The sequence below is a fragment of the Trachurus trachurus genome (genome assembly GCF_905171665.1).
Source record: "Trachurus trachurus genome assembly, chromosome: 4".
Lineage (NCBI taxonomy): Eukaryota > Metazoa > Chordata > Actinopteri > Carangiformes > Carangidae > Trachurus > Trachurus trachurus.
The window spans coordinates 3,190,200-3,211,899 of NC_139898.1; the positions used below are offsets into that span (position 1 = coordinate 3,190,200).

At 41.9% G+C, this 21,700-nt stretch overlaps 2 protein-coding genes across 2 annotated transcripts; both read left to right on the forward strand.

Moving 5' to 3' along the window:
* The first annotated feature begins 683 nt into the window (after window positions 1-683).
* Window positions 684-9,511, forward strand: fbxl5 (F-box and leucine-rich repeat protein 5). The gene is made up of 11 exons (XM_083970362.1): window positions 684-807; window positions 1,507-1,722; window positions 2,607-2,702; window positions 2,911-3,106; window positions 4,410-4,595; window positions 4,729-4,854; window positions 5,748-5,890; window positions 5,990-6,072; window positions 6,297-7,031; window positions 7,956-8,104; window positions 8,924-9,511. Exons 1-11 carry the CDS (start codon window positions 724-726, stop codon window positions 8,998-9,000), a joined length of 2,091 nt encoding a protein of 696 aa, XP_083826488.1. The 5' UTR covers window positions 684-723; the 3' UTR covers window positions 9,001-9,511.
* A 6,561-nt stretch (window positions 9,512-16,072) lies between these two features.
* dohh (deoxyhypusine hydroxylase/monooxygenase) lies at window positions 16,073-21,121 on the forward strand. The gene is made up of 6 exons (XM_083970273.1): window positions 16,073-16,179; window positions 16,731-16,837; window positions 17,100-17,267; window positions 17,800-17,876; window positions 18,336-18,591; window positions 19,829-21,121. Exons 2-6 carry the CDS (start codon window positions 16,732-16,734, stop codon window positions 20,137-20,139), a joined length of 918 nt encoding a protein of 305 aa, XP_083826399.1. The 5' UTR covers window positions 16,073-16,179; window position 16,731; the 3' UTR covers window positions 20,140-21,121.
* The last annotated feature ends 579 nt before the right edge of the window (window positions 21,122-21,700 follow it).

Consider the following 21,700-nt stretch of genomic DNA (forward strand, 5'->3'; position numbering starts at 1 on the left):
CATCGTTATTGGCTACGTACATATTTTTCGACCGCGGATTGGTTTATACAATTGTCATTCATCTTTCCCATCGTGACTGACGGACAAAGTCCCCGCCCCCGATTAGGGCTGTTGCTGTGGATGTTTGTCTTTCCATAGCAACCACAAGCCCACCGAGGAAGTGAAGCGACCTTATCTAATAGATCCATCCATGCCTGGGTTTTGGACGACTGAATAGCAATTTACTCCTAATTTAGCGGTCTGGACGGATATGGTCTGGTCTGGTTATTCATTTACCCCAAAATAGATTAAATTAGATCTAATAGAAGTTTTACAAGTAAGTAGGCATAACATGAAGACTACTTGAATATAAATTAAGTTACCGGTATGTATGCAGTGCTACAGATAGCCCCATATAGCTAAATAACGTACACAATTGCCCTACCACTGTTTTCAAAACACATGCTTTTCGACAATTTAAAAGTTAAAATGCACATAGGCTATGTAACATCTGTCAAATAAGGCCTTTTTTCATGAAAGCGTGTTACTTATCTGGGGACTTCTGTCACTAGACTTACAATGTGACATCTTAATAAGCTTTTTACCTAAGTGTTTGTGTGCTGTTGGACCTTGGTTACATTAGCCCACATTTTTAACTCGAGGTCACGTGAGTGGGTCGCTCACGCCTTCTTGTTTGATTGTATCGCAGACTGAGCCGATGACGCACTGTGGCTCAGTGTGAAGATGGCTCCCTTTCCGGACGAGGTGGATGTTTTCACTGGCCCACACTGGCGAATGAAGCAGTTGGTGGGCTTATACTGCGATAAGGTATGTATAAATACACGTCGGATGTTATTTTTTAGGTTCACACGGGGCTACGTGACGGTGCGTGGCCAGCGGAGGAATGAACGCCAGCTAGCACGGTAGCTAGCCTGTGGTTGTAGCACTCAGGAGCGAGTCACCCGAAGCAGATGCAACTGTCGGATATTTGTCTCACGACCACATTGTGATGTGGTTTCCCTATGAACGTGCAGTTAGCGTTTTAAAAGAGGTGCTTACTAAGCTATGACTGTGGGTCATCTAGTAAGATGCTGTTTTTATACTTAGACAACCCATATCCAACTAGTCAAGGCTAATGGCTAGCCTCTTATACTAACTTGATAGCTTGTTATGCAACACGCTCTAAGTATTACAACGCAGTTTCTAGTGTTTCCTAAAAGGGGTTTATAGCTATAATGAGTTCCCAGGCTGTCTCTGAAATATCCCTTGTCAGATTAGCCCATTTAGCTACACCAGCTAACACACAGCGGGTGTGGTAACCTGGTGGTAACGTACCACACGTAACTTACACATACCAGCTGTAATGCTAGTTTGCATAGCGTTATCTCAGCTGTTGTTATTGCGTACATGTACGGATGAGCAGAAAGTGTTGACGGTTGTATGCGTCGCACGAATCTCGATATAACCACATTAAACCGCATTTTATGGTACATATCTGATGACAGTTTTCGTTTGTTTTCCTCACAGCTTTCCAAAACCAACTTCTCCAACAACAATGATTTCCGCTCGTTCCTCCAGTCACTGTGCGCCACTTTTAAGGAGTTCAAGATGCACGAGCAGATCGAGAACGAGTGCATCATCGGCCTGTTGCAACAGCGCTGCTGCACTGTGTACAATGTGCACTCTGACAACAAGCTCTCAGAGATGTTGTCCCTCTTTGAAAAGGGGCTGCACAACGTTAAGGTAATCTGCATCAATATTTTAAAGTCAAGGTCTTACTTTTCGTTTTTGACATGAATGTCTCAACAGAGAAAATAGCAGCCTTTACGTAAGAGAAAATCATGAGGTGTGTAGCTCAGCTGATACTTGTTACTCAATGGTGGGGCAACACACTGTCATTAGAGCAACTGAGTGTTGGTCAGACAAGCAGGACAGTACCAGAATAGTTGTTTGTCATGCACACATACTCATTATAAAGACAGCAAATTATACTCTTATCTCCTCTAAGTGTAGACTAATCCACAACAAAGCTTTTTAACAGATTGTAGCACCTAATTATGTAAACTACAATCCACCATGTCCTTATTGGGTTACAATTAAATTTATTAAGAGAGTCAGTGGCCAGATCCAGAAAGAAGTAATCTGTATAATAGAGGGAGGGTTGTTTTTGTGATCCGCTTAACAGGAGACAAGCGTCATTGTTCTCCCTCATGCCATGGGCTAACCAAAAAATGGGTTTTCCAGAATGATGCAGTTGTGTAAATGTTAACTTCCACTCCACCCTAGTCTGTTTGTAACGCAGTAAGCAACGTTTTTCAGCTTTGAATTGAGATTTCCCTCTTCCTTTAAAGGAAGATATGTTTCTTCTTGGATAAATCATACAGTGCTGAGATTATTTTTTAATAGTCAGACGCGCTTGTTTTGAATTTTTTTTGTTAAAGACTATGTGGAAAATTTGCCCTGAGAAGGTTATACAACACCGTCCATTCCCATGTTTCATTATCCAGCTATTGCAAAGCATGGGAGACCTCATAATTTAACCACATTTGGTAATTCAGTTTTGAAGAGCTGCTTGATGTTTTAGATGGTATTGTAGTCTGTGCATTAACAATTTTGTATGTTTTTAGAATGAATATGAGCAGCTTAACTATGCCCAGCAGCTGAAGGAGAGGCTAGAGGCTTTCACACAAGATTTTCTGCCCCACATGAAGGAAGAAGAAGAGGTACAAGATGTTCAAATTTCTATATGTCATTAACATAAACACATTTTAATCAACTGATTTCCTAAAGAATGGGTAAGACTCAATTGTCTTTACAAGGAACACAAATAAAAGCGGATGTTACTACTTATTTTAAAATGTTCATACTGTGTTCACACCCCATTAAACTGCCCCATTCAAGCTGTTTGTAAACTGAGGAGGTTCTTCACAGGTGTTTCAGCCTATGCTTATGGAGTACTTCACCTATGAGGAGCTCAAGGACATCAAGAAACAGGTGATAGCCCAACACTGCAGCCAACAGCAGTGGGACTGTGCTGCCGAGGTGCTGAAAGGCTTCTCTTTGTGGAGCCAGGCAGAGGAGCTGCAGAAGGCCTTTAAATACGCTGATCACGAGAAGACTGATTATGGTGAGTGCGTATGTTCACAGATTATGAAAGCTGGTCACTGCTGCCCACCAGGATCCTAATCTTTAATATTTTTCAGACCTGATTTGATGTATTTGCACATGCAAACTTTCAGCACAGCGCTATCCCAAATCAACAGACTTGCAGGTGTTTATTTCCAGTGCTGTGTCAAGTTGAGTTTTCCATACATTTTCCATCCACTGGTTTCAGTTGGTAATTGAATGACTTGTTCTCCCAGTTTGTCTGCAACAACATTGTGGCATGGTAATTTGAAGAGAACACTTAAGTGCTCTGCTCATTTGTAATGTTCTGATTACCATTTAATTCAAACCTGTTTGGATAAGAAAATAAACAACAGCCCAACTGGGTTGTCCAGTGAGTAGGTGTTACAGTCCAGCTGACATTAACTTATCATGAAAGCGCAGGTCTTACCAGAGACTACTGAGGAAGGAGACGGTGCATTTACAGTCATTTCCTATAACTGTGTTATGTGGGCGTCTCCACACCCTGTCTGTTTATGAGACCAGTAGGACTCTATTCAGTCCGATGGGAGAAGTGCATGTGATCTCTATAATGTCATTTTTGAACAGAACTGTAAGTTTATTTGAATCCTGTGTCCGTCTCAGCCACATGTATGAGCTTTTACAACACAGATGTCTTCTCTCAGTTGGTTCTGGTTTTGCTGCTGTAAATGTCATTTCCAAACCTCACCAATCTAAAGTTTGAATAAAAAAATTTAATATTAAAAAAATATTATAAAATCATATCATACTATCATTACTGTCTGTATTGAATAGTTTTCAGAGGGAAAACAGAGAATATTAGACTGATATGATCTTGTGCTTGGTTGAATGAGCAGCAAATTCATATTTTATCTCATCATGTATTGTTTTTTTTTATTTTATATTTTGACCTGAACAAGTGCAACGATGGTGTCCACTTAGGAAACAGGAAGGGTTTACCATTTCTTACTGTTACTGCGCTTGTTGTAATGTGTCATCTTTTGGTGATAGTGAAGACATTAACCCTAATATGTGGCAATACACCATGACAGTGTGCCAGCAGAATGCACACTACAACAATAAGAGCCTGAGACTCAGCCTGCTAAATTAAATTCAGTCAATTCACTCTGCTTTTCTGATTATAAAATGTCTTACTTGAAAAAAAATCTTTGCGTAAAAGTAGTGAAATGTTAAATAATGTGAAGTGATGAGCTCAATGGAATGACGACTCACCTTGGCTTGGAAATGGATGATAATTCCATTTCATAATTGCAGTGTTTGAGCTCTTCTGTCCTCTTCCTCAGAACTGGAAAAGAAAAAGGATTCTTCAGCCCACATCTCTCAGCTCCCCACAGAAATCATGCTGAGGCTGTTCCATTATTTGGGCCCTGAAGACCTGTGTCGCTGCAGTCAGGTGTGCAGCTCTTGGTCAGAGTTGGCTAAGACCGGCTCTCTGTGGAGACACCTGTACCCCGTGCGCTGGGCCAGAGGTAGGGGAGTGCGTGATGACCTCAAAAACCAATGTATTGTTTATTTTTCCCAGCAGTTTAGAATCACTCATTTGTTTGGTAATTGACTTTCTCCTACGTAATGATGATAAATGTTTGTTTGTCTCCAATATAGGTGATTATTGCAGCGGCCCTCCAGGAGATCTGGACCAGGAGCCAGATGAGGAGTGGGTGAAGAGCCGTCAGAACGAGGGGCGGGCCTATCAGGAGTGGGATGAGGATGCTGATGTTGATGAGTCTGGTGAGGTTCTTTTTTTTTTTTTTTTTTACACATCTGTTATTGACTAAAACAGGGTATCCGCGGGGTCTTGAAAAGTATTAAATGGTGATAAATCAATTTTGGGAAAATCAAGACCCTTAAAAAGTATTAAAAAGTCTTTTCACAACATTATAAAGTCTTAAATTTTGAAGGTATTTTTTTCTGAATTAGCTGTCCAAGAGTTTGAGTCCTAAAAAACATTGTAAAAGTGTGTGAATTTATTCATTTTATTAAAAAACAAAGATGAACCGGTACATAAAAAAGAAAAGAAGATTGTTGTTTTTGTTTTTTGAGAGTGGAGCAATGTTTTTTTTTATAAACTCTGCCTTTGATTTATTATCCTTGAATTATGTTGTATCATAGTGGTCTTTATCACAAACTAAAACTGTTCAGTTAAAAGTGTCACTGATGTAAATGGTTACAGCTTGAAGTGGCGGTGAGGTATTGAAAAATATTGAGAAGGTCTTGAAAAAGTCTTAAAAAGGTATTAGAATTAACTTCAAGATTCCTGTATATACCCTGTAAAAGTATGTATTTGAATATAATATACAGTATACTGCACAGCCAGTGTTAATGTACTTGGTGATGCATTTTTGAGAAGGAAACAATTGTTTACACAGGAAGTTGTGAGAGTGCGGATGTACAGTAATCCTGTGGGAATTGTACATCTTAAAAAAAAGGGAACAAATATTAGTCTTCATTAACTGTGGTTTGACATTTCCAGGGAAATCAGATTGGCTTTAAAACCATTGGTGATTCAAATCTAAATGTGTTTGGCCAAAATCCCACCAATACCCAGTAGTTCATTCTGTAAAGGTAATGAAGGAGCTCTAATCTGAATGTTGCCGTGCATGTTCTTGTTCATTATCTCTCAGATGTGTCGGGCCACCTGGCAATAAGCACAGCTCGGCGAGAAAAGAGGCTGCTGAATGGGATTATCCAGAACCTGCTTCCAGCTGTGGGTCCATCTGTCAAGTCCATCGTTCTGGCATACAGCTCCACAGTCTCCAGTAAAATGGTATTTGTGCAAAATCTTTATTTTATTCTGACTATGGAGCTCGTTGGACTGAACCGTCTGGTGGAAATGAAAGTTGACTTATTTTTTGTCCTTTTTCAGGTCCGTCAAATCCTCAGTCTCTGCCCCAACATCACTCATCTAAATCTGACCCAGACTAATGTCACGGATTCTGCATTTGACAGGTAAATATTAAAAAATCAGCAGGATCATCACCGACATTGATTTCTGCTAATGGTTTCTGCTAATTCTGCTGTGGGATTATTAACAAAGATGTACTGGGTTGATAGAGGATTAAGATAAAGTTGCTTGGCACCCACTCTCCACTCTTCAATCTTCAATTTGATTTCTCCTACTGAAAATTCATTACTCAGTCACCACCATGTTTCTTCAACCCTCCCTCTTCTAGCTGGTCAACTTTTGGGGCCTGTCGCTTCCTGGAGCATCTGGATTTGTCGGGGTGCGAGAAGATCACAGACTACGCCCTGAGAAAACTGTCTGTCGGGCTGGGCGACCTCAAGTCTTCCAAATGCACCGACAAGTGTTCAGACCGGCGAGCCAAACTCATGAAAAGCTCCCCGGTCCCCATCACACTCATGGAGGAGAGGAGCCTGCATCCGGTGGGCAGGAAGCGGCAGGCCATTGTTTTCAAGCAGGGGACCGGTCGCTGGGGCTCCGCCTCCAAACCCACCCAGGTGTGGGTTCTGGACTCCTCAGACCTTGCTGACATTGAAGACGCTGCAGCTTGGAACCGGCGCGGAGGGATGTCTCTCCCGGACGCGGAAAGCTTTGTGGAGACGCAGCTGGCGGGAGGCTCGTGCTGCTGCAGACGGAGCAGGAGGCGCGGGCACAGGACCGGCTCAAACACCTCCTATTTCCATCAGCAGTACGCGATGTCTGGGGAAATGTTCTGTGGTCACTCCACCTGCTGCACTAATGACATGGCCCGCAGGACTTTAAGCGGGCCTCAGTGTGAATCAGGCACCACAAGGAACATCACTGCAGGATTTCGGACTAAATGCTCCTCATTTGGGGGCCTGCAGTGTCAAGTGACTGAAAACAGGACTGAGCGGTCAGAGGCAAAGCGCTCACTGAGACTTCTCAGCCTCTCTGGATGTTATCAAGTCACTGATTTGGGCTTGAGGTAAAGATCATGCTTTGCTGTTTTCGACACAAACTGAGAAATACACGATTCTTGAGGTTACACCAGTTTTTCATAACTAATATGGACTTATATTGGTTTATTGAGACGTCAGTGTGTTTAGAATCTCATGTGATGCAATTATGAGTCATCTTTCATCAGCTGTGAAATACCACAGTACTGATGCAGTTTCAAAGCAACATAATTTAATGGCAACTGCAGTTATAGTCAGGACCAATTGATGGTGCAATAACTTGTGGGAGACATCTGTACAAACACTCCACCATTTACCCTCCACTCCCCTCTGTGTAGCTGCTCTCACACACTCAGTTTGGGTGAGATCCAGAATAATTGGTCATTCACAAGACTGGGTGGGTGTTAGGACCATCTGCTATCCACAATCCTAGACTGACGATATGATATGTGTCAGATTACATCATCAGTGCTGTATTTATATATTGCATTTTAAAATTCAATCTCTGGCTAGCCTGCTAACTGCAGCTGTGTTCAAAAACAAATATTTTACATAAAACTAACAAAAGTTGTAATTCCAAACTCTGTGGAAACCCACAGAGTTTGTAAGGAGCAAGAGGAAGACACCATAGTTCAGGATTTTCACATTAAAACCAGTGTGGGAACAGCATTCAGGTTCAGATAGTGGATTGTGATTCTTACACAAAAAGCTTGTCATATGATTATTTGGACAGACCGCCCACTCCCCCTACTCACAAACCAGCATAAAATGCTTGTCAAGTTTTTTTTATCAGTTGTTACCTTAATTCAGTTTATCATGGAGAGAGAAGGCTGTGTACACTGCGCTGCTCTGCTTAGGCTAAGACTTGATTATGGCTGTTCATCAAGATGTTCCGACTGTTATTCACCTTGCTGAACCTGTAATGAGGTTGCGTTGCACTGTGTTTGTTCCAGGGCTCTGTCTCAGCGGGGAGGGCTTCCAGTCCTGGAGCATCTCAACTTGTCCGGCTGTCTCTTCATCACTGAGGTGGGGCTGCAGGAGCTGGTGTCAGCCTGTCCTTCCCTCAATGATGAACAGTTCTATTACTGCGACAACATCAACGGTAACACAAGTGACACCGTCTGGTCGTACATGCCCAGATCTCTAATGTGTGTTGTTCATGTTTAACTGTGAATGAAGATGCCACAGTGAATATATATAAACGATTTGTGAGGAGAGCCATTACACTGTGTGGCAACTGTAACCAACTTTACTAACCCCACTCACATAGCATGTGTCCTTGTGTAAGTGGCCGATGCTGCTCAGGTGAAAGGTAAGTAGGCATCACAGCAGCAAGTATGATGCCAACCGAGTGTGTGCCATACAAATTAATCATTTAAAGGGATAGTTCAACATTTTGGCAAATTGGCCCATTGCCATAATCCCTGTAGTTTTAGGAGTAGATTCTTACTTTTAATTGTCGGTGCAAGCTATTTTTAGAACAACAGAGTAACAGAATGTTGTTGTTTTTGAGGTAAATGTAGAGACTGCTTGCCAAAGACGGGAACACACATCAGCAGTTTTGCATGAATTTACCTAGAAAACAACTCTCTGTCTCGTAATGTTCTGTTATTTGTTGGATTGTATATTTGATGAGTTTGATGAGGGAAACCAAGGAATTCCATTAGCCTCCGTAGTGTAGCTCTGAGCAGCTCGCAGCTCTGCTCCGCCATTCTAAAAATAGCTTGCACCGACAATTAAAGGTAACAAACCTACTCCCAAGACTACGGGGATATGTCAATGGCAGTGGGCCAGTTTGCCAAAATGTTGAACTATCCCTTTAATGTATAGCAGTTATAAGAAAAATAGATTTGTGGATAGTGGGCTGTTGTGCCATGACGTGCAGTCCAGTGGATAACCACCATGTGGTCTTTCTCTGCAGGTCCTCACGCAGACACGGCCAGCGGCTGCCAGAACCTGCAGTGCGGCTTCAGAGCCTGCTGTCGCTCTGGAGAGTGATCCTGCCAAGCAGCGCTCTCCTAAAATGTCACGTCTCCTTTTCATTGCACTTTATCCTGGGAATACTATTTGCTGTATTTGTGTCACTTAATGAAATGTTTCTGGATGAAACTGTAACTTTGCTCCTGTTTTTTGCATTTCCATCTGTATTAAATGGAACAGTCGTTTAGAAAACTATAAGGAGGGATGATGGGGTTTGAAACCTCTGCAGATGTATGTCCTGGTTCCCTTTTTCTGGTTTAAAAAAGAAAAGAAAAGTAAACTAGGGAAATATGAACATGTACACCAACACACTCAGTGTTTTCTGTAGTTAAACTGTTTCTTTTTCACTAAAACTATACTCATTATGTAAGTCTGCTTCTCCCCTTGTTTAGTTGACCCATTTATAATCAGCATAGTTCTAACTGACTGACTGTACCTTCAAAGTTTTGTTTTACATTTTTTGTTTTTATCTTAAACATGCGTTGTCATTTAATGAAGAGGGTGATGTGGAAAATTAAACAGGAGTGAATTGTCACTGATGACTGTTGTGAACAGACTCCATGTTGATCAGCATATAGGAGAGCACACACAGATGCATTGTGGGATACATATTACAACAACAGGATGACATTTAAAGATGGTGTGGGTGTGAATGGAATGTGAATCTGTATGTGTATGCCTTTAATAGTGGGGAGAAAGACTCGGGGAATGAAACAGCACAGATCAGCACAGTCAGGAAGCAAACCGGTGATCCCTGCATTGGGCATTTCCAACATGGGACACACACTTAACCACTCAACCACTGACCATTTAATACCCAGGTGCCTTGTAATAATGCAAGTGACAGTAAATGATGGAAAGATTCACACAGTTCTCCCAAGATTACAAATAGTTTGTCAATTAAACAAGAACGGTTTAACAACTGAACCAATACAAAGCTGCAAAACTCCTGGTAGTAGAAGATACAAGAAACTGCATAAGTGCGTTGTACAATAGGCCCTCAGTAAATACTTTGTGTTTTAGTCTGAGTAAACTTTATGATCCCCATGTGGGTAATTTGTTGTACAGCCAGAAGAGAATCAATACAGCAGTATATACAAACAACATAATAAACACAACAGTATAGCAGATATAGTGCACTAATGTTTCACTATGTGTCCTCAGCACCAGGTAATGATGGGACCCCACCACTGCAATGGCAGCTGTGGCCAGAAGAAACATGATATATATATACATAAATATACATGTTTAATCAGCCCTATACCCTATTCTACCCCCACAGACCTATATTCTACACAATAAGCCATATTCTGTTAGCCTATCTAGATGCACCCTAGCGGCAGCAAAAATATTTGCTACATTTTAATGATATAGTCTGGCTTGTCAGGCTATTATTATGTCCCATTAGCCCTATTCTGCCCTGATCTGCCTGTTCTTTTCGTAGGCCTTGTAGGGCCCTGGGAACCTGCAGAGAAATACTGGTTGAAGTCAAATCTTTGAGTGACATGAAGTCATTTTGAGGCAGCAACCCCCTTTCACTGGAACACCAGGAGCTGGAATTATTTTTTGGCATGGAAAAAGCGCCAAATTATGTGTTGCAATGGCCCTAATTTTTGTGGTAAAAACGACTGTAAAGGTCAAATCTTCTAAAAAAAAAAAAAATTTTTAACCCTCTCGTGAGTGACATACAGTAATTTTGATGCCCCTGCCTGTGCAACATCAGGAGCTGGAATCAAATTTGGAAAGTGTAAAACTGCAATATATGTGTTGCAATGGCCCTTTACTCATCTTTCAAGTGGTAAAAAGTACTGGTAAAGGTTAAACCGTCTAATTATAACTCTGGGTGTGAGTGACAAAGTCATTTTGAGGCAGAAACCTCCTTTCATTGTAACACCAGGAGCTGGAATCTTTTGGCACATGTAAGCCTGGATATATCACAGGAATCCATGATGCACTTTTTCCTAGTATGTTTCAGATATGCACTGTCACAGTGGTGATGTCCCATCACTGGTGATGAGCACACAACCTTTGCTAAGGACCAATTGTACAAAAGCACTAATATAGTTTGTATATTCATGTTGAATCTTAATGTATTTCCTGTTGTTATCCTGTTAAACTTAAACATTGTAATTTGGGGGGAACTTGGTGACTCTCAATCATTTAGCTACTGTCACTTGCATCATTACAAATAATCTGGGGCTTGTGTGAAGTTTGCATAGAGTCAGTGTGTGACCATTGTTGAACATTGGAGACCTGCCTGTGACAACAGCAAATCTATGACTTTGAGGCTTGCAAGCAAATGTTGTTATTATTAAAGTTACATCATTATATCATGTTTAACCCTGCACAACTATGAAGAATAAATAAAGAAATAACTGAGAGCATAAATTATTTCACTTTCAACATGAATATTCTTTTTGTGCATGTCATTTATTTCCACATTTCTGCTTTATTAATTAATTAATTTATTTGTATGTATTTCTGTCTATATTGCAATTATTAAGGCAGTCTGAACATCAGTCTTCAGCAGGATGAGTTATAATAAATAGAAACAGAAATAGCATTTTATTATTATTATTATTATTATTATTATTATTATTATTATTATTATTATTATTATTATTATTATTATTATTATTATTATTATTATTATTATTACCAATGGATGTATTTAGCATTTTTATACACAAAATGATTTATTTATGTAGTTATTTATCTATACTTTTTGGTCCTTTATCCATACTATATTTATATCTAAAGCTTCAGAAATGATACCCCAGTCAGTTTGTGTACTAATTCATTTTACGAGATGGATTAATTTTCACATTGATCATTTCTGTGTCCAAGTGTGGTTCTGCTACTGTTCTGTCAGAATACAACAGTATGATCCGTCTTCCAAACCCTTTTAGTCACCTGATCACTGCATCTTGTATCATTTTCATAATGCTTTTATTTATGTCATTTTATTAGTCCTGCTTATGCTTCAGAGCCCCCACCTAGGGCCTCCGTCTCCTCCTACAGCATGGCAGACATCCCCTGCAGCGTCGGCCTTCGTAGCTCTCCTCTGACGCCTGCCTCCTGGCCCCCGAGCATTTCAGCGTCTCGACACTGGAGTATCGCCTCCTCCAGCCAGGGGAGAAGAGCCTCATAAACCTGTGCCCCAGTGTGAGCGTGTCAGGTTCACTAGACGAGCTGTGCTTCCTAAAAAATGAGTCGTCGAGACTCGGCATCATCTCTTCGAGAGCCCTCAGCCTTTTACGCAGCGTGTCTCCTTTCAGTCTCTTCTCCAGCCTGTCTCTTGTATCGTTGATGTCGCTCTGTTGCTCTTCCTCTTGGATCGGTGTCTGCAGCTGCAGGATGTCTCTCTGCAGGCTGTCCTTGCCTTGCATGGCCTCATTTGCTTTCTCCTCAAAATCACTCTCTGGACTTGGGTCCTGTTCTTTCATGGTCACTATCTCCGTCCCCTTGTTTTCTTTCTCCTGGTCTCCTGCCACTTGGCTCTCCATTGTTTCTTTGGCTGTATCTGTTTGATCTTGTAAAGCTGGATTCTGTTTTTCCACAGTCTCTGTCTCTGTCTCTGTCTCTGTCTCTGTCTCTTTCTCTTTCTCTGTCTCTGTCTCTTCGATATCTTTCTCATGGTCCCATGCCACTTCCCTCTTCTGTGGCTCTTTGGTGGTTGCATCCATTTGCTCTTGTAAATCTGGATTCTGTGTTTTCATGATCTCTGTCTCTGTCTCTACAGTATCTTTCTCCTGGTCTCCAGCCTCTTGGCTCTCCATTGTTTCTTTGGCTGTATCTGTTTGATCTTGTAAAGCTGGATTCTGTTTTTCCACAGTCTCTGTCTCTGTCTCTGTCTCTGTCTCTGTCTCTGTCTCTGTCTCTTTCTCTTTCTCTGTCTCTGTCTCTTCGATATCTTTCTCATGGTCCCATGCCACTTCCCTCTTCTGTGGCTCTTTGGTGGTTGCATCCATTTGCTCTTGTAAATCTGGATTCTGTGTTTTCATGATCTCTGTCTCTGTCTCTACAGTATCTTTCTCCTGGTCTCCAGCCTCTTGGCTCGCCTTTGGCTCTTTGGTGGTTGCGTCTGCATCCATCTGCTCTTGTAAAGCTGGATTCTGTTTCTTCAAGGTCTCTGTCTCTATGATTTCTTCCTCCTGGTCCCCTGCACGTTGCCCCTCCTTCAGCTCTTTGGTGAGTTCATCTATATTCGCTTGAAAGGTTTCCAGTTGCTCTTTCGACCAAAACTCAGACATCACGTCTTTGAAAGCGGCCATCTGCCGCAGCGTTCGTGCCATCTCTGCCTGCCATGTTCCTCCTTCTTCAACAGGGAGGTTGATGGTATTCTCCATGTCTGAGGTCTGATGTTTCTTTCCAACCATTTCAGGCAGCCTCAACTTGTCATTCTCTTTCAGTTTACTTGCGTTCTGCCCCGAGGTCTCTCTTTCAGTGAACTCAGTGGATGTTGTTATTGTTGAGATGGCATCGTTGCTCCATTTCTTCTGGCTGATCAATTCATCAGTTTCTTTCTGACGAGCTCCTCCGTCTTCAAAGATGGTGGTATTTAATCTGCAGACCTGGTTGGTCTGGTGGAAGGACTCACAGGCTTCAGGGCTGGTGATGTGCAAGTAAGGGAGACTGCTGAGGTTGTGCATCCCCTGGCTCACCGGGTCGATGATCCTGCTCTGCAGAGCCCCCCTCTCTGATCTCAGGCGTTTATTCATGATGCAGTAGGCCTAGTCCCTGTTTTTATGGAGGACACTGTTGATTTTAATGGCTTCACGCAGTCTTTGGGCGCTGTGCTGCTGTGCTGAGATTCCAAATTCTACACATTCTACACAACACTCAAATAATGCCAAATGTAAACATGTCACCATGGTAACAGTTCATGGAATGGAACAGCGAAAGCAGGGTTTGTTTCTGTTCATAGCTACTGCTCCAATATACCAATAAACCCTCTCTAATGAACAAATCTGAACTATTTTCTAGATTGAAATGAGTGCTAAATAACTTGACATGTGGGAGACCTGTTAATTTATTTATTGCCTTATACAAGATACAAGATATTTATTTGTCACATACAGAAGTCACAGAGTAACATGCAATGAAATGTCTCCTGGTTGCTCCTAAACTGGCCTTAGAATAAATAAGATAAATATTAATTAAATAAAACTAATACGATGTAAATAATGTAATAAAATATAATCTAAATAATGCAATCAAATGAAAATATGTGCAAGGGTGTGTGTGTATGTGTGTGTGTGTGTCAGGTTGAGTCCTGGTTCAGGAGTCCAATGGACTGAGGAAAGAAGCTCAGTTTTGGCCATCATACTCTTTTTCTTGATCTCAGCACCTGGATCTCTAATGATCCTGGTGGCTCTGGTCTTGTACCTCCTGGTATAGATGTCTCTCAGGGATGGCACTGGCAGGACCAGTCCCGTGCAGTGTTCTGCTACCAAAGCAGGAGGTGATGCTCTGGGTCAGGATGCTCTCCACAGCACCGTTGTAGAAGGTCTTCAGGATCTGTTTGGAGACTCAGAACTTCCTCAGCTGCCTCAGATGGTAAAGACACTGCTCGGCCTTCGTGGTCTTTATGTGTGCAGTCTTCGGAAATGCCATGGTAACGCCAAGGTAATTGACACTGCTTGCCCTTCCCACTGCAGTCCCGTTGATGGTGAGGGGGTCATGGCTGCCTCCTAGGGTAATTGCAGTTTTCTGATTTGACTTATTATTTTTTCACTCTGGTTGTGTCCCCTGATCTGACAGATTGCCTCCAGAGTCCAGACACTGGCATGGCATGTCAAAAGAACATCACCAGCCTTGTTGCCTTCAATGACCTGCCACTGGTCAAAAAATACAAAACAAATTCACCTGTGGATGTGTAGTGTATTATACACCACAGATGCTTGGACCAGCTCAACACGTTCCATGATGCTGTCACCACAAGGAGAAAGGAGGGAGGTTCTCTGTGCAGTCCTGTAGCAGACACATCAGACAGGGTTCCTTTGCTCCCAGCTGTCAGCCTTTTTCTTCTGGATACTGCCATCTACTGTAAGGAACACCTGGCTTATAGAAGACAACTGATGAATCATTTCAGTAACATTCTTTCACATAAAAGTGTTAACTAAGAGGAACGATCCATAATGAGATTAAGGAGCGGCCCTATAGATCTCTCTTTGTTATTATAAAGTAGTACTAGACATTGTGAAAATGGAGAGAGGAAAAACCAGTGGTTCAGGCTTTATTATGGAGTGCAATATTGAAAAAATACTTGTAATTGTCTCAAAAATAAATACATTGAATTGAATTGAATTGAATTTATTGAGGGATAGCCCCCTGAGATGTAGCATCTCATTTTCGAGGGGGTCCCAAGTAGGCTACACATACAACATACATACATACATTCCATACAAAACAGACAGTACAGAAAACAAAAGAGACAAAAGACACCCCCCCCCCCAAAAAACAACAACAACAACAACAACAACAAAAAAAAAACAACAACAACAAACAAACAAACAAACAAAACAAAAACAGTTAGGTAAAACTAAAACATATGCTTGCACTCAGCTCACCCCTCCCACCCACCCATCCACCCACAACCCCTGTCCTGAAATGGTATATGGAGAAAAGAGAATACATTAAACCGAATATTTTACATAAATTAAATTACACTCAAATTAAAAACATGAACAGGTTATTCTGACATGAGAAAATAAAGAAGACCTAAAACAATGAAAGGAGGTAATGGATCTCAAATGGGGAGGAAGATTATTCCAGTCATATGGAGCTTTGTATTGGAAGGACCTGCGACCAATTTCTTTGAAAATTCTGGGAACAAAAAAGAAGGGGTATTGCAAATGCCTAAGTGTGTGTATAGTAAGGCAACCTGTATTTTCTTTGATTCTGGTTGCCTTACACTCTGAAAGAAAACAGTGGTCAGAAATGAGTTCTCCAGCTCTTGGGTCTCCACTCCGGGCCGGTGGGTGGCGGTAGAGCACCCGGCCACTGTTGCCAACCGCTATAGGAAATAAATAAATGAAAGAAGGAGAAGCAGCAACTCTGCCAGCGGAAGTCGCAGGAGTTGAGTTGTGTTGAGTTGTCAGGTCCATGAGACAGACTCGTGTCCCGGTGGAGCAGCAGCTGTCTGGGTTATAGGTCCATGCCAGAGCTGTTGAGGCGGACTAGTGATATCTGAAGGTCAGTAGCCTGTCCTGCTGTCCTGTCGGTCCTGTATGTGTCTGTGATGTGTAGTGAGGACGGTTAGCTGGAGTTAGCTGGGGAAGCTAACAGTTAGCTCCAGCCGGCTCAGCCTTTCATAACCACAGCTTGATGCAGCCTGTTATGAGAGCTGGGGACAGTGCACATGTCAGAGAACAGACTGTAATCAAAGTGAACACAGGTCATTGTTGAAACTGGTTTCAGGGTGATTTGTAAGAAGAGTTTTGTCCTTGTTAATGTTTAAGTTGACATGAGATACTCCGTTTTTTCAGTCTTAGTTGTGTAACCTTATTTGGTAATAACACGTGTTATCATGAGTATCATATAACATTTATTATAAAGTAATTTGATAGATTCATATTTACCTGCCTTTACAGAGTGTAATAACAAATAGCCATTCTAATACACAGTAAGATGGTTTATTGGATATGCGACCGGTTAATTTCATTTAGCTCTGTTTATTTTATTAACTAATAATTGCATAAAAATAATTTCACATATTAATACATGTCTGACTCTCTGTGCAGCAGTATGGCCAATGTTGAGCAGGTGGCATCAATAGGACAGGTTCTTGTGGACCCAGGACTCAACCTGACCCGGCGCTTCAGAGCCTTATTCACCCTGAAGAACCTGGGAGGTAAAACACCTTCACATCCAGTAGAGTTAAGAAAACTAGAAATCCTATGAACAACAAACAGACTACTAGAGTAAGTCCAAGTTTTCCAACAAATGGGCATCCAGGTGCATGCTGGTCCTATACCTGTATACTTGTCTAAATAAATAAAACAAAGTCCAGAATAAGTTGTTAGTCCAACAAAGCAAACCGTCCTGAGGCCTCAGAATAAACACTTTGGACACAAGGAACATGTAAGTGATTGAAGCTGTGACTTGTGTGTCAGGTGCTGAAGCTATCGAGTGGATCAGCAAGGCCTTCACTGATGAGTCCGCCCTCCTCAAGCATGAGCTGGCCTACTGCCTGGGACAGATGCAGGACAGACAGGCCATACCGGCCCTGACTGCTGTTCTCAAAGACACACAGCAAGAACCAATGGTTCGACATGAAGCAGGTAAGCACACACACATTACATTGCATACATGAATGTCTCTCACTGCGAGCCAAATTTACCTGCGGGTACAAATAAAGCAATCTAATCTAATCTAATCTACACACATTATTCTAATATTAGATACAGTATATCATGTATTATATACAGTGACCCAAGTGACAAAAAAGACATGAAATGACATCAATTGGCACAAACAGTCTGTCATGCAGTTGTGTTTTAAAAAAAAAAAAGGCTTGGAATGACCATTAGAACACAAAATATTGTGTATGCTTTAAAACTGATCATATTCATCTGGATCACAACGTGAATCCATCTAGATACCCTGAATTGAATGGCATGGCACAAATACTATGTGTAGTGTTAACACCTGTAGTTGTTGTGACACATTTGATCTTAGTTTAAGACAAGAATATCCAGCGCCTGCTCTTTGGATTTTGCACTTTGCGATGTGATTTTGATAATATCTTGATGTAATATTTGAGCCACATGAGAACTAGAAGCAACAGAGCTGCATCTGTGTCTCTGTCTGCAGGAGAGGCTCTGGGAGCGATCGGTGACGCTGCAGTTCTAGACCTGCTGAAAGAGTACAGCCAGGATCCTGTCATTGAGGTAGGTGTTGCCCTCGATGTATCATTGGTGTGTGTTGTACTAGAGAGCACTACTATATGTAGGGAATAAGCCTTTGTATGAATGTATGTGTGAATGTGACGAGTAGCGTAAATTGAGGTTTGTGGTTACTACAAGTGTCGCATAAATGCAGTTTATTTACCAAAAGACTTGGACATACACTTGTCAAATGTTTATAAAACCTGATGAAAATCCCAAAATCACAATGTTGATATAAAATCTGTGTATTTCTGTATGCATCACTGCACACACTCCTTCCATCCCTCTGTTAACACAGTTTGTGTTTCTCCTTTCCATTGTCAAGGCAAGGCAGTTTCATTTGTATAGCCCGTTTTTACAAACAGTTTGTCTCAAAGGGCTTTACAGCATATCTATTAAATGGTTCAGAGCTACCTGAACCGTGTTGGGTGATGTTCTGGTTTTTCTTCCTCCTCCTTCCAGGTTGCAGAGACGTGTCAGTTGGCTGTTCGTCGGTTGGAGTGGCTGCAGAGTAGAGGAGACAAACATCTGGAGGATGGGAGTACAGACAACAACCCCTACTGCTCTGTGGACCCGGCCCCTCCAGCCGTCAACAAGAGTGTGTCAGAGCTGCGCTCGGACCTGTTGAATGAAAGTCTGCCACTCTTCGACCGCTACCGCGCTATGTTCGCCCTGCGTAACCTGAGCAACGAGGAGGCTGTGCTGGCACTGGGAGATGGTAGGATGCAACAACATGGCTCTGTGTTTTGTCTGTGTATCGCTGTAGTCTGTACTGATGGATTTAGCAAAACCTCTGAGGGATTCATATGTTATTATCAGATCTTTCTATAAAGGGTTAGGCTCCCCCTGAGCTCTTACTCACGTTACATCAACGTACTACTGCTGTTGGCGCAGAGATCATTTCATGTGGACGTTGCCAACGTAACCATATGTAAATATTTGTATACTTTGGACCCGTTAAAATGTATAAAACAATGATTTATATACTATTTTTAAAAATTCAGTAAATTTAATGGGACAATGAGGAGTTTGTATTTGGTTATAAAAAAGTCTCATATTAATGTGGATGAATCTACATTACCCACACTTGTCAATGGGTCCATTTTCGATAAATATATCGTTATGTCGTTATTTTGTTATTATTGTTAGTGGGTAGAAATGCTGGGCGAGCCTACTTTCGGTTTCGCGGACGCTGCCTCGCGGGTCATGGGAATAACACTGCCGAATCACCGTTTATGGTCGGAACTATGCCGGTATCTGATCGTCTTCCAACCTATGATTTTCATTCTTGATCAATGAAAACATTCTTGGCAAATGTTTTCGCTTTCGTCCGTCTTGCGCCGGTCCAAGAATTTCACCATGCGCGCGGAGGCTCATGGGAAATGTAGTGTGAAAACACTTTGCTTTCCAAAACTCCTTGTTGTCCCTTTAATACTTTTATTCTGCACCCCTCTAGACGTTCTGTGGATGTATTACTTTTGAAAAATGAATCGTTTTGATGAAAAAGTTGTAGCTATAACCTTTAACTCTTAAAGGTACATATCTATACCGGCATGGGGATCTGATGAATAAGTGTTTTGGGACACATTTTCAAGTGCGTTGATTACTATGACAGCATCAACAGCACAGGTCTGACTAAAGAAAGTTGATAGACTGAGTTGTCCTGTTGATGTTTTCTTTCTATTCCCATTAATGTAGTAAATACGTTATTATCATTATTTGTAATATGAAATTAAATTTGGCCATGCAACACCAATGCACACAACACACACCAACCTGCTGCTAGTTGTGTACAAGTGGCGTACTGTGATTTAAGATCATGTCATGTGGATGTCCTACATGTTGCACATGTATCCTGCCCTCAGTGTCTCAGTGAAGGAGCCCTGTAATGATAAGACCAGTGTTTGGATTGTTGGACCCTACATGACCGTGTCCTCTATCATCTGTGTGTCCAGGCCTGCAGTGCTCCAGTGCTCTGTTCCGTCATGAGATCGGCTACGTCCTGGGTCAGATGCAGCACCCGGCAGCGGTCCCAGCCCTGCGTGGAGCTCTGGAGCGCTCCGGTGAGAACCCCATGGTCCGGCACGAGGCAGCGGAGGCCCTCGGCTCCATCGGCAAGGACGATTGTCTGGCTGTGCTGCAGCGTTACCGCGGAGACACAGAACGTGTCGTCAAGGAGAGCTGCGAGGTCGCCCTGGACATGCTGGAGTATGAAAACAGTGATCAGTTCCAGTATGCGGACGAACTCGTCAGGTTACAGGGTTAAAAGTCAATGTCACACCTGAGAGGGCTTTCATTTAAACCGCTTTACTACTTTAACACCTTATACCACAGAGACACCCGGACAGCTCAGTGCTGTCTGTACAAATATGGGATAGTGGGAGGTGGCTTTACAGTATGACAGATAGTCAGCATGTAAAATCCAAAAATGAACCTGCAAAAGCTGTTACAAACCAGACAGGAGATGGCAGGCTACAGGAGCCAGTGCTGAGCTGTGGGGTGTGTGGATGTGACTGTGTTGGGGGACAAGAAAGTGTCCTCCCTCTCCACTGTACCACTGCCTTCAGATGCTGTGCACTTGGCTGCAATAGTTCTTGTTTTTTTCCCAGTGTGTCTTATTTGATTTCCCCAACATGCAGCTAATAACAGTAGACTGTAATCTGTACAATATCTACACTATATCTGTGTATTTTTGGCTAATTTTACAACACCCTCACAAGTGATTATGTTACTTTCATCCAGACAACGTACTTATTTTCTGCTGTCATTTATAGTTTTGTGGAAACCACAAAATTGAAGACCTAATGGACTGTTGTGATGATTTCAACTTAAAGGTCTTTTTCTTGGAAGTTTCTTTGTTCTTTGTTTTTTTGTTTGAGAGCCAAAGTGAACACAAAGGCCAATAGACTGGGGATGAGACAGTCCTGTATGGACTGGTCCTGTATGTGTTGGTTCTGGTCCATGAAGCACAATCATGTGATCAGTCCTGATGTCAGTTCACTCTGCTGTAAAGGATTCAGACAAACCAGAGATCGGTCTGCTTCTCTACAGCATATAGGGGATTTACACAGCTGCTATTGTGGAGGAGTTGATTTCGACTTGATTCTGCAGCACAGATTAGCTGTGTGAATTAGTAGTTAAGCCTTAATCTGACCTGGTCTACTGTGGAGCACAGGTTGTCATTTTTGAAAAATTGTACCCTTTGTCATTTACAGTCAAGTGTGTGCTGTATGTTTATTAAAACACTGCTGCAGTGATGCCGTTTTCTGTAATCTTTCTCTTAGTGGAGATACGTGACACAGTAAAGAAGAAATAGGAGGAGTATGAAAATGATCTGATCCTATTATACAGATACCAGAGCTCGGTGGAAACACTTTACAATCTCAACCACTACCACCAAATCACCAATATCTCCTGGAAGAAAACTGGCATGAAAATTGTGTATTTCATCACACTTTGTCAAAACGTGGCAGAAACATCAAATGGACCAATAATGTTGACGGTAGAGACATCAATTATGCTGCTACAATGATTGCAGGTCTCTGAATGAAAACTTCTGAATCTGTGGAGCCTGAACGCAGGACCACAGTGTGTTTGTCAGGGTTAACTTATCCTGGGTTCATTCACATCTATCACCATTCTCACTATTACTATTACTACTACTGAGTTATGCGACTGGACTAGTTATTATTGACTAATTAATTTAAAAGTTAATTGACTATTGACAATTTTTGGTAAAAACAGCCTTTATCCGCTTTGTTGTTTTGCTCTCCCTCCTGTAGTCTCACAGCGCCCTCGCGAGCTTTGCAACCATTGTTACTGTTGCC

Bases quoted from the DNA above. Each gene is read 5' to 3' on its own strand.
- fbxl5 (XM_083970362.1), top strand. From the start codon at position 724: ATGGCTCCCTTTCCGGACGAGGTGGATGTTTTCACTGGCCCACACTGG. The intron at 808-1,506 runs GTATGTATAAAT...TTTTCCTCACAG, and splicing joins TGGGCTTATACTGCGATAAG to CTTTCCAAAACCAACTTCTC. The intron at 8,105-8,923 runs GTAACACAAGTG...CTTTCTCTGCAG, and splicing joins TTACTGCGACAACATCAACG to GTCCTCACGCAGACACGGCC.
- dohh (XM_083970273.1), top strand. From the start codon at position 16,732: ATGGCCAATGTTGAGCAGGTGGCATCAATAGGACAGGTTCTTGTGGAC. The intron at 17,877-18,335 runs GTAGGTGTTGCC...TCCTCCTTCCAG, and splicing joins GCCAGGATCCTGTCATTGAG to GTTGCAGAGACGTGTCAGTT. The intron at 18,592-19,828 runs GTAGGATGCAAC...CTGTGTGTCCAG, and splicing joins TGTGCTGGCACTGGGAGATG to GCCTGCAGTGCTCCAGTGCT.